General features: G+C 39.6%; 1 protein-coding gene across 1 annotated transcript in view; it reads right to left on the bottom strand.

Annotated features, from left to right (window-relative positions):
• PRKCI (protein kinase C iota) overlaps positions 1-13668 on the bottom strand; it is a 56696-nt gene that overhangs the window by 17119 nt on the left and 25909 nt on the right. The window contains exons 3-6 of the mRNA XM_020793818.3: positions 10049-10138; positions 6687-6737; positions 2521-2606; positions 789-929 (exon numbers count right to left, since the gene is read on the bottom strand). Coding sequence (XP_020649477.3) covers positions 789-929; positions 2521-2606; positions 6687-6737; positions 10049-10138 — 368 coding nt within the window. The remainder of the gene's footprint in view (positions 1-788; positions 930-2520; positions 2607-6686; positions 6738-10048; positions 10139-13668) is intronic.

Here is a 13668-nt window from a genome sequence, read left to right on the forward strand (position 1 = left end):
GGCCTGAAAATTAGATAAGTACAACTTCAGATGAGCAACAACAGATGACATATACCGTGTCATGATTTATTTTACAAAAATAAAGCCAAAATGGAGGAGCCATGTGTGAAAAACTAAGTACACCTTTACTGCTTCCATAGGAATTAAGAGGCTAAATAGCAGCCAGATGCTGCTAAACAATTGCCATTGAGTAACTGATCATCAGCAAGTGTGACCACCTCTATAAAAATCAAAGTGTTAGCAGTTTGCTAGTCTGGAGCATTCAGGTGTGTGTTAATGCAATGCTAAGGAGGAAACACATAGCAATTATCATAAAGATGCAATTGTTGCTGCCCATCAATCTCAGAAGGGTTATAAGGCCATTTCCAAACAATTTAAAGTCCATCATGCTACAGTGAGGAAGATTATTCACATACAGAAAATATTCAAGACAGTTACCAATTTTCCCATGAGTGGACATCAAAGCAAATTCACCCCAAGGTCAGACCACGCAATGCTCAGAGAAATTGCAAAAAACCACAAAAACCCTAGAGTTACATCTCAGACTCTACAGGCCTCCATTAGCATGTTAAATGGTAAAATTTATGACAGTACAATTAGAAGAAAACTGAACAAATATGGTTTGTTTAGAAGGGTTGATAGGAGAAAGCCTTTTCTCTCTAAAAAGAACAAGGCAGCATGGCTTAGGTTTGCAAAATTGCATTTGGACAAACCACAAGACTTCTGGAACAATGTCCTTTGGACAGAAGAGACGAAAGTGAAGCTGTTTATTTATTAATATCACTTACTGGTGGTAGTGGTTGTCGATCACATTCTTTGTTGACAAGTTTATGACATTTTTTATGAACTAGAAGTTTGCAATTGATGCATTTATAACCCTGGCGCCCCAGTCCCCATATCCGGTCAGAACAGAAGGCACAGTGAGCTCTCTGAAAAACAGACAGACAATAAGCATAAACAATTAACATCCAGATATTAATTCTTAAACTATAAACTATATTGTAACTCACTGTAGCTCATCCTGTCTGTTTTGCTTGTGAAATGCTACATGTAGAAAGCCATGAAAGATACTGAAATTTATTGTATACCCTTAGGATTTTCCTCCACAAATGATTGTTTTCTTATAGTTCATAGCTTGTTGTCCTCTAGATTCCAATAGCCTCCCATTAAATGAAGATGTTTTTTAAAATTCTGTAGTTTGCATGCCCTTTTAAAAAAAGAATTACTTTGGGCATTCTCAAAGCACACTTGCTTCTTTAATTCTTTAATTAATTAACTTTGTATCTACCCATATAGTGCCTAAGCACTATTCTACATTAAAAATTTTCCTAATTAAACATCTATATCACACAGTTCTAAGCTATATACAGTATATATAGTTTAGAATATATGTAGACAGAGGATAAAGAATATATATATATTGCTCCTAGGGAAGGGAAAGCAAAACTTATTTTTCACTTCTGTTTGACAGCAAGACTCCTTGTACTCTCTATTCAGAAAGCAAGGTAACCGGTACCTGAACATTTTTAGCAATGTTATCTTCAGAACCATGAATATGGTACAGTATTAAACCTCTGGAGTAGAAAAGACGTTAAAAGACTGAATGACAAAGCAGCAAGTCACTAGCTTTAATCTCTTTGCCACAACTACACTAAGTTGTATTAGCCTATTTGACATAATGAGAAAATATTATTCTTTATTAGAAGGCTAGTGTAAATATTACAAGATACAATTCTATTAGACAAGAAACAAATCAAAATGAAATACAAGACAAAAATGTTGTAGCAACTTAAAGACTAACGGCTCTATTTTAAGTGAGTTCAATTCCTCAGAAGTCTTTAAAATGCCATAATCTCTCTCTCTCTCTCTCTCTCTCTCTCTCTCTCGTTGTTGTTTTATTTCTTATCTAATATGTTGATGTAGACCAACAGGGTCTGAGAAAACATACAACTCTGGCTCATCTCTTAGCAGGTAAAACCAGTCTCCTGTTTCTAATGGTTCAGGAAACTGGTGAATTATTGCTTATGTCACAAAAGGAATGCAAAAAGATTCAACCATATCTTAACTTGTTATGCAAACATATTATCATTTAAAGGCAGCCATTTTGTGTGAAGCACTTTGAATATCCTAAAGCAATATATGAATACTTTTAGATATCAGAAACTTTCATTTTCCACTATTACTCGCCTGATCAGCAAGCACGAGTGCAAAGCTCACTAAAAAGTAAGTATTCAAAACTTTAAAAGAACATTTCGCTGAAAATTACAGGGTTATCAGAAATAAAAAGTCTTACATATAAAGTTTTATTATATTTAAAAGTAAACAAATTCCAGGTGAAGTAGCACGTGATAGGAAAATCTGATATTTTAAGGATTCTTTTACTCACTATCAGTATTTGAATAAAGGGAATTAGTCTTTTGGTACCACAGGACAATATCTATTTTTAAAAGGCGAAAACATACACATTAGAAGAAAGCTATAGCTAAAAAAGAATTCTAGATAAAATATATTAAAACTTACTCTGTTAAATCTCTTGGCTTGAAAAGTATGACCATTTGCACAATAGAGCTTTCGCCATCGCCTTGCACCCCGACGATATATAGACTCTAAAAAAATTAAACTGGTAAATATTATGTAACTAGACAAAGCTTCATGCTCTGTCCTCAGTAATTAAATTAAAAATTACAGCTGTCAAACCTACAGTTCAATGCATTCCAATGGGGGGAAAAATTCACCAAAAATTAACGAAGACTCAGAACAAAGCCAAATTAAGTTTGCAGAGGTTTTACAAGGTGCACTAACGATTCCAAGCATTTTAAACAGTTTTTGAACATTTTAAGACACTTTAAAAATAGCGAAAACGGACCTGTCAAAACCATTGAAATGCACTGAAACCTATTCAATGCATTCCAATGGGGGAACCGCGTTTCGCTTAGCGATGTTTCCTATGGCGATTTTCGCTTAAGGACGGTAATCCGTTCCCTTTGGAACGGATTATCCGGTTTTCAATGCATTCCTATGGGAAATGGTGTTTCACTTAGCGATGTTTTCCCATAGCAATGTTTTTTTGGGAACTAATTAACATCGTTAAGCGAGGCACCACTGTACATAATATTTAACACCTCTTCCTCATTATATTGTATAAGTTTTCCCTCAGGTCTTCCACATAATTGAAGTAAATCCTAAAAGCTACCATGGAAGGATGGACTAGTAAGCCCGTATTACAAATCTGGAATGATAGCATAAATGAATGTTGGGACATGGTTTACCTCATTCACCTAGTAATCTCATGGTGTATTACCAATTCTACTACAGTTTAAAAACATCTTATCTTAAAAACATAAAAATGCTTATGAGTTAATCACCCTCTCTTTCAACAAACTCCACAGTTCCAAAGTCAAATAAATCAATTTTATTTTGAACTGAAAGACAGCAATGAGACTATTATTGACTCAATATTCCAATGACGGAGAGAGGATTAAGAATAGTGACAATATGGGCATATTCACAGATGAAGGTGACGAGAAGCGAAAGTTTTTATGTCAGCTCATTCTTTGCTGAATCACCTGGATGCATGTTTGGCAATGGATATTAATCACACCTGAAACATTTCCACAAAAACAGCAGTCATTGGAGGGAGAAAGAAACTTGCAATGAACTGCAAAATGTAACTTCCATAGACAAACTGATATCCACCAATTCCCAATTACAGTGGTGCCTCGCTTAACGATTTTAATTGGTTCCAAAAAATCACTATGTGAAAACATCGTTAAGCGAAACACCATTTCCCATAGAGATGCATTGAAAACCGGATAATCCATTCCAATTGGAACAGATTACCATCCTTAAGCGAAAATCCCCATAGGAAAAAACGTTAAGCGAAACCCATTGAAATGCATTGAAGCCTATTTCAATGGGGGGGAAAATTCACAAAAAATTCAAAAAGACTCAGAACAAAGCCAAATTAAGTTAACAAAGGTTTTATTAGGTGCACTAATGATTCCAAGCATTTTAAACATTTTTAAACATTTTAGAATATTTTAAAATTAGCAAAAACAGGGCTGTAAAAAAAAAACGTTAAGCGAAACAAGGGGACCTAAAACTGTCTTCGTTAAGCATGCTCCCGAAATCGTTAAGCAAAATCGCCCATAGGGAAAATCGTTAAGTGAAGAGCAAGATCGCTCCGAAAAAGCCATCGTTAAGTGAATTTTTCGTTGTACGAAGCAATCGTTAAGTGAGGCACCACTGTATACTGATTTGAGTTTCAATCTACATCACAAGAGTCCAAGAATTCATATAACTGTTTTCATTGAGTCTGAGGATATTAGAATTTCCAAAACCAATTTACCCCTTATTTTCACTATTTAATCACAACAGAAAACAAAGTTACAGATCTTTGAAATGATTTTATCAATTGGGATAAGCATACCTTAAAAACTAATTAACTGATTCTCAATTTCAGAGCCTGATGAAAAATACAGGAAATACTATAGATCTGGGGTGGGCTAATTCACATTTTTTTTCCTGTTGATAATATGACACAATATGAAATTGAATCACCCCAGAATCCCATATCTCCAATCTGTAGTTTTCCCTTCCCACTAGAGACCTTCTATTTTTAAAAATTCAAATCCTTTTGTTTTGCTCAAAGTGTGTGTCTGCTTCTTCTTTTTAAAAACAATACAGTGGTGCCCCGCTTGACGATTACCCTGGTAGAAGAATCCCTTTACAATGAGGTTTTTGCGATCGCTACTGCCGTTGCAAAATGATGTTTAAATGGAAGAAATCGCTTTACGATGACCGGTTCCCTGCTTCAGGAACTGATTCTTCGCTAAACAACGATTTTAAAACAGCTGATTGGCGTCTCTCAAAATGGCCGCCCACTGTGCAAAATGGCTCCCTGCTGTGTTTAGGATGGATTCCTCACTTAACAGGCACTGGAAAATGCCCGCCCTATGGAAGATCTTCGCTGCACAATGAGGTATTTCCCCCACTGGAACGCACTGAACCGGTTTTCAATGCATTTCAATGGGTTTTTTACTTTCGCTTGACGACGATTTCATTCTACAGCGATTTTGCTGGAACGGATTATCGTCGTCAAGCGAGACTGTAGTCTTTCCTTGGGCAGAGTTCCTGTTTACACACACACACACACACACACACACACAATGAGGAAATGAGTGACTGAGAAATGAAAACCTTCCAAAGGCACCTATAAGCACTTCAAATGGAATTGCAATTAGAATCCTTTTTCTCCTCCTTTCCCTCTCTCTCTCTCTCTCTCTGTGCGTGTGTAAGAGAAAGAGAGATTACTTACCTTTAACTCCAGTTCTTCAAGTGGTCATCTGTGAATTCATACTATAGGGTTTAATCTGCGCTTACACTGAGGTTTCTGGAATATTCTAGAGCTTTATCACGCGTTCGCCAGGACTGCCCCCCCTTACGCGGAGGAGACAGGTCAGCCAAAACAGATGGTGACTCCGAATCACACTCAAGAGACAGAGCAACCCATGTATTTGGGCTTGTATGTGCCGAATGTGAAATGACTGTAACCTCAGCTGATGTGTTGGCCCAGGATGGAGATTGGGCAAGAAGTGGAGAAGGTGGTTGGCCAAATGGTGGTGGCATGACATCATCACTGGAAACTTCAAGACAGATGGTTGATTGATCTTGCAAAGGAATTGTCGGTATAGCTTTATCTGCTGTTACTCGGGCAGGCTTCTTGGTATTTTATTTATTTATTTATTTGTTTATTTGTTTATTTATTCATTCATTCATTCGATTTATATCCCGTCCCCATAGACAGCGTCTAGTAGTTTGATAATCCGAAGAAGATTTCTTTGACCTTTTAGGTTTAGAATGATTCGGTACCGAAGGAGGTTTTGGTACAGGACTTGTTTGTAATCCCGGAACCTTGGATTTGGAAACAGTCTTAGATTAGGCCTTAGATGAAGTCAACCTCTGTGTTGGAGAAGTAGTGGGCACATCAGGAGACCCGTCTTGGGACTGGGAAGTCTGAGCGGTGTCCATAGTGGTCTGTGTCGGGTGGAGAGACCGTGCCCAGAGCAAGGCTCTCAAGTGTTGTTGGAGTTTAGGTGCCTGTTTTGTGAAGTTTTTACAAAGTTGACACGAAGCTGGTTGATGGGATTCCCCAAGGCAGAAAAGACAGTGGACGTGTCCATCAGAGAGGGGAATCTTGTTTGGGCAGAAAGTGCACCGTTTAAACAGAGCCACGGATGCCATAAAAGGGGAAGGGAAGGGGGAAAGGTTTCCTCTGTTATCTAACTCTTAGTAAGAAGCGAAAACAGTTGGCAAACAGAGAGCTTGTCGTGAGATGAAACCTCAGCGGCGGCAAAAAGGAACTGAGGCAATCGCCAGGACGGGCAGCCCACGTGTACTGGGGGGCAGTCCTGGCAAACACGTGATAAAGCTCTAGAATATTCTGGAAACCTCTGCGCAAGCACAGATTAAACCCTATAGTGTGCATTTACAGAGACCACGAATAAGAACCAAATGCCTCGATACAACTCCACATGAACCAATATGAATTAATTCGCATTTCCTGACTGTATAGTTGTACCCTCATGTGCAAATGCATTATGACAATATATAATTATAAATTATATTTATAAATTATAAATACCAAACACATGATGGCTCTACATATCCAAAAGTATTGTACTTACTGTCTTCCCCTGGACATGGCATTCCAGGCCTTTCAGGTACACAGGGAAACACTGCGAGAAAACCAGTGACACTAGATTAGCTATTACTTCAAGCACATTTGAGAAAATATGATAATCAACAATGCTAAACATGTTCCATAAAACAGTGCCAAACTATTTGGTTGCATAATTTATGGCAGTTTTAAGATGCGTAAAGTGCTGTTTATGGTGAAGTGCCATTTAGGTTGTATTGCATTACATACCAGGTGATATTACAAGTACAGTGGTGCCTCGCTTAACGATTACCTCGTTAAACAATGAAACAGTTTGACGATGAAGTTTTTGCAATCGCTTTTGCGATTGTAAAACAATGTTCTAATAGGGAAAAATCGCTTAACGATGATCGGTTCCCTGCTTTGGGAACCGATTTTTTGCTAGACAATGATTTTAAAACAGCTGATCGGCGGCTCTAAAATGGGCCGCCCACTGTGCAAAATGGCTCCCCCTGTGATTTAGGATGGATTCCTCGCTTTCCAGGCTATGAAAATGTCCGCCCCTATGGAGGATCTTCGCTGGACGCTGAGGTATTTAGTCCATTGGAACGCACTGAACCAGTTTCAATGCATTTCAGTCAGCTCTTTCGTTTTGCATGACGAGGATTTCGCTTAACAGCGATTTCAATGAAATGAGTTCTCGTCAAGCGAGGCACCACTGTAGCCATTTCCCAAGTACAACTCTTTTAGGATCCATGTCAGTTTAGACAGATCAGATTATCTGCTCAAAAAAAGGTGAATGACATTTACATGAAAATAAGAAAGTTACACAAAAACTGGTGTGAAAGACATTGAAGATTTTATTCAGAAGTATGAAAATGTACAATTAAATATCTTTGCTCATGAAAAAGTTAACATATCTGACTGTTCTCACAACAAAAATGTTGTTGCTTAAGTTGTGCCTCCATAAGGGTGATGACCGTACAGTGGTGCCTTGGCTTACAAACTTAATCCGTTCCAGAAGATGATTGTGACTTGAAATGGTCAAAGCACCATTTTCCATAAGAATGCATTGAAATGCAATTAATCTGTTCTGGCCAAATAAAAAAATCCCCCCAAAACCCCACAAAACACTGCAGCACCCATCGGAAACGCAATTAATCCGTTCTGGCCAAAGGGGGAGGGGAAGAAAGGCAAGAAAAGCGTGTAAGACCCATGGGAAATGCAAAAAAAGCAAAGCAGAAAGCAAGCAAATCGTGCAAGACTCATCGGAAATGGGGGTGGGGAAAAAAAACAATAAAACCTGCAAGACCCATCACAGCATAGAAACATAATCCCACCACCTACCCCAAAACCACACTGCAAAACCCACCCAAAACAATTTTTAGAAAGTAGCACCTTACCTTAACAGGCAGTCCAAAGCCTCCTCCGATCGCACTCACTCTAACCGCTGGGGTGAAAGAGCTACAAAGAAGCAGCCTCTTCGCCTACCAACGGTTAGCAATTTGAATTCCCTCCTTTTCTCCCTGTCCTTTTCTGTTTGTAACTGGAAGCTCTGGCCGCAAGTCGAAGCAAAATTTTGCGGTCGGGGCTGGTTGTAACTCGAAATAGTTGTAAGTCGGGACATTTGTAAGTCGAGGCACCACTGTACTAGCAGGGCAAGATTTTAAGTAATTAAAGAATTTAGGTTTCTGTCCTGAGGTCTCTCTGGTTTTTGTGTAACCAGTCTGATTCCATGCAAGCTGTGAAAGTCCCAGGAGAGAAGGAGGAATTCTCCTCCTCTCTCTTCTTCTCAAAACAACTCTAGGCTAGCTAAGACAATATGACTGACCAAAGGCCACCGAGTCAGCCTTACGGCTAAGTGGGGACTTATATTCGAGTGCCCAAATCCCAGTCCAACACTCTAACCAGCACACTGAATTCTTTTGAACAACATTTTTCCTCAATAAAGAATAAAACTTAGGCTAAACACATCAGGCACAACACCTTCAGCAAAATTTCTTCTTCTCCCAGTAGCCCCCATATCATACCCCATCTCACATCATTCAGGATTAGGCCTTATCCCTACAGACCAGTTTTCAAGGAGTGCAAGTGACTGTTGAGGGAAAGAAGAAACATTTATCCCATGGACTTCCTTAGCTTACTGATGTTAGGCTCCAAATCTAAGTTAGATGATTAGATTATGAAAGGTACTTTTTGTGTATACAGTGGTGCTTCACAAGACAAATGTAATTTGTTCCGCAAGTAGCACTATCTTGCGAAATTTTTGTCTTGTGAAAAGTGGTTTCCCATAGGAAACCACTTTTCCTATGGGAAACCACTTTTTAAGGAAAAGTGAGAGGCTCACTTTTAATCTTCAAATATATACCCTGTGTCTTCAATACCAGCTAGCCATTCCTCTACCTCCTCATTTTTACTTTATCATATAACTTCATGAAGCTAAGGAATGTGGAAGCCTGAAAATCATTTTGTGACCCATGGTATAACCTAATTAAAACAATGTCAATTTTTGGAATGTTTCCTACGGCCAATACAATTACCTTTCCTTTGTGTGTTGTAGCTGTAACTTAAGGAATGCAAGTACATCAGTGGAAAAGGACAAATTATTTTCTCATAGTAGCAACAGAACCTTATACAGTGGGGTCTTGACTTGAGAATTTAATCCGTATTGGAAGGCGGTTCTCAAGTCAAAAAGTTCTCAGGTCAAATCTGCATTTCCCATAGGAATGCATTGAAAACCATTTGATCCGTATCTGCTCTTTTCCGTCCATAGAAACTAATGGGAAGCTGCTATTCCGCCTTCGACCACTAGAGGGGGATATTTTGTTTCTTTTTTTTTTCTTAGGTCCAGAAAGGTTCAGGGAAGGCAGGGAAAATACAGTCCAGGCAGTACCAGGCAGTCTGAAGACTGTTTCCCAATCCACTCTCTAAACGCTGGGAGGAGTGAGGAAGCAGACAGGCACCCTTTTCACTGGCCAACAGTTAACTGAAAGTTCACATTTTGCACTTTCCCTGCCTCCCACACGGGTTTTTTTCAGTTCTTAACTCAAATCTAAGTATGTAAGTCAAGTCAATATTTTCCTGTGAGAGTGGTTCTTAAGTCAAAATGTTCTTAACTCAAGCCGTTCTTAAGTCAAGACCCCACTGTAGGCTACTGTGTCATGAGTTTCATTCCACTACTGTGCAGAATAACCAACACAAGGACTACCATGTTGTTCTGACAAGGCAGGGAGTTGACAACACTATATCCAGAGCTTATTGGGGCTAATTCAAATGCTCATTATGAAAAGTGCCTGTTGGGAAAAGGATCTCATTACTAATTTTGAACTAACTTACAGGTCTTTCTCCCTCTCACACATACACACATGTTCTTCCATTATACTAACTTACCATGTATTAGAAGTTCAGAATCCTTATTTAGCTCATATAATCGAAAAGCCTCTTCCAATTCCAGCTGAGAAGAAACAGTACATGGATCCCCTAAAAAGAAATAATGAATTTATTCAATGTCTAAACACAATAAACCATGGGTTAACTGGCCTTACATATTAAAATTATTTTACTCCCCACAAGTAATACTCTCTCTAGAGTTCCTGATTCTGCTATTTCAAAACATGACTGTTTTCCAAATTAAACAAGGAAACTTATGAACTGTTTATTTTATGTAAGCCCAGAACATAGAACCTGTTATTCAAGCTTACCTCCACACACTCTGTATAAATTAAATATTAGAGTTCGCCACCAATCAAGCTGTATAAAAATTCAATAAATAAACAAAACAAATAAATAAGTCTGCCTCTAAACACACTTCTGAATTTATTAGTATATCAAATTCTGAGTAATTTCTATGCATTTGATGAAATGAGTAGTTTACAAAAGCTAATGCCGTAACAATGTGTGTTCATCTTCCTTGTTTTTTTATGAGGACTGCTTAAGATACTTTTCTGAAAGCTATATAGTTACATATTTAAGATCTTCTTCAGGGAATACTAAAAATGTTATGTCTAGGATACTGATATATATAATTTTAAGCAGTGTCTCCCAACTTAGTTCTTGGACTGCAATTCCCAAAAGCCTTCACCACCAGCTGTGCTACCCAGGGTTTCTGGGAGCTGCAGTCTGATCGCCTGGGTCACCCAAGGTTGGGAACCACTGACTTAAAGAATCACATGGCATTTTCACTTGCCAGGGTTCTAAAAGCACTTTTGCCAACAAGAACCCATATTCTAGAGCAATGGTTCCCAACCTTGCCTAAGCCAGTTGTTCTTGGACTGCAACTCTCAGAAACCCCAGCTAGAACAGCTGGTGGTGAAGGTTTCTAGAAACTGCAGTCTAAGAAAACCTGGGTTATCCAAGGTTGAGAACCACTGCTCTAGAACAGCCATTCTCAATAGGGGCCATGTAGTCTCCTGGGGTGCCCTGGCATGTTTGAAGGGCAGCACAGAATGGAAACAACTCATACACACCCTGATAAGGTTCATTGTGCAATGTATACAATCCCGATTCAACCTTTCTTTCTTTCTTATTATGTTTATGATGTGGCAAAAAAAGGTTGAGAATGAATACTCTAGAGCAGTGGTGTCGAACTGTGGCCCTCCAGATGTTCTTGGCCTTCAACTCCCAGAAATCCTGGCCAGCAGGAGGTGGTGATGAAGGCTTCTGGGAGTTGAAGTCCAAGAACATCTGGAGGGCCACAGTTCGACACCACTGCTCTAGAGCAACTGTCTCCAAACAGCAGACGAGTATGGAAGCTAGACAACATGATACAATCATAATGCAATCATAATGCAGAATACAACCACAGAAAAGGGGGAGGAGTAAAGCTTTTACTTGCCCTTATAGTGAGCAGGTACTGATTCATGGCAAACTGATTCATGGCAAACACATACAGTACAGTTATGAGGATCTGGGCATTCCAACTTGTGCTCACTATGACAGGAGCACCAAACAGGAGATTTTTAGCAACATTTTTCCATGAGAGAAGAAGAATACCTCTTTTCTTAAATGGTACCTATCTGGCTGAGGATCTGTCAGAAGCCAACTGCATTGAGCACAGGAAAGGGTTGTCATATTTTTCAGTTCCTCCATGGGCAACTGAACTCTACAGTTTGTCAATGTTTGTCTCCTTAGAAGAATTTACAAAAGTTCATATTCTACAAATATCATAGTACAACAGATTATAGTACAACAGTCCAGACAGTTACAGATAAATGATATACAGTAAATGATGTGGAGAATTTTCCACGGAAAAATACAACATTAGGAAATTTTACAGAAATTTTCTTTAATGATGGGCAGGCATAGTTTATGCATCCACATTATTAGCACCATGAAGCAGAGCTACCATTTCAGGTAGGCCTTGTGACTGAGTAGCAGTGAATTCTGGGTGTCACACCTACCAAGCAGAAGGGATGTGACCTTCAAGAAAATTGTACACCATATCTTACAGTTTTTTTCTTATTCAGTATTCCTGCCATACAGACTTTGATCTTCCACCTGTAGCTGGAACTTTCAATTTCTCTGACATTTTCCTTGACATTGCATGCTAACAAAGGCAGTTCTCTCCTGGGTTCTGTACTCCTTCTCCTGAATCTCATGTACAGCAGGACTGTGGGACCCTCAGGATCAGTACCTACAGTTTCACTTATCTGCTGTCTGAAAATTTTAAATGAAAACCCCCTGAAATATGCATTTTCCAGGTGTATTACCAGAACTGGCCACTAGAGAAAACCAGAAATGATGCTATATAGCAGCGGTCCCCAACGTTTTTAGCCCCGCAAACTGACTTGGGAAGGTGGGGCACCCCCTGCGCTCGTGTGCATGCCCAAAGGGCAGTACAGCGCTCGTGTGCATGCCCAAAGGGCAGCACAGTGCTTGTGCACATGTGCAAAGGGCAGCACAGCACTCATCTGGGCGCTCACATGCAGCCGCAAACAGGCTGTGGGGGGAGGTTTCTCTCTGCGGCCTGGTCCGGCTCAGGCCATGGACTGGAACCGGGCCACGGACCGGGGGTTGGGGACCTCTGCTATATCGTGTTTCTATATTTGCGCTTTTTGGCATCCATGGTGAGGTGGGGCTTGGAAGTGATCCCCAGTGAATATCACAGTCCTACTATATACCAAGGGAGAATCTGTACATTTTTAGGCAAAATATAGTGCTTATTTTGTGTAACTCATATCCTCTTTTCTGTTATTACTATTGTGCCTCAAGTGGAAAGTGAGAGCCCAGTGGTTGAGTATGGCATCTTTAGAAGAAAGGAGGTGAAGAAATCTTTTCTATGAAGAAGAGGCCAGATGCAAACCCTGGTATCTCCCAGTGGGTTTGTCACTCTGAAGAGCCACAGTAGTTATTTGAATCAAAACTGAACTACAAGATCAGTAGTGTACTCAGTATATTTCTACTTCCTATATTTCCTGCTGGCTTTATCTATCTACAAAAGACCATATGCATGCTAGAGACATGCAGGTTAGTGTTATCCGGACAATTATCAGAATAGCTGACTGGCGTTATCTGTTAGTGACAGTTCAAAAATCTGCACACTTCCATGCCTACTCCACTCATTGTAGATGCCATTTTACTGGATTTATTTGATGAAGAATGCTTGTGGATTGCAGCCATTTTTAAAAGATCTTGTCAGTAACTATGTGCTCATACACAATGGAATGAGTGGTTCTCCTGCCAAAACGTGCTGCTGAGGTTCCAAGACAAGGCTGTGCAGGGACAGAAATGCCATAGGTGTGAGTCACAAAGGACATGAAGAAGAAACATAAATCTGCATACCTCAAATGCATCCCTGCTACACTCACTGTGATCCTAGGATGATTCCTGGAAGATCCTGGTGCTGGAAAATAAGCCCCAGACCATGCCCATTCCTGATGTACAGGAAGGAAGTGACTCACAGGATTCTGCACAAAGCTGGTCCTCCCACTCCCCTTCCCCTGTTATCTGAGGAAATATTCCAGAATAACTACAAAAATATTTTGCTTCTGATCATGCTGACAGCCATATAC

Source organism: Pogona vitticeps, chromosome 3 (assembly GCF_051106095.1).
Source record: "Pogona vitticeps strain Pit_001003342236 chromosome 3, PviZW2.1, whole genome shotgun sequence".
Taxonomy (NCBI): Eukaryota; Metazoa; Chordata; class Lepidosauria; order Squamata; family Agamidae; genus Pogona; species Pogona vitticeps.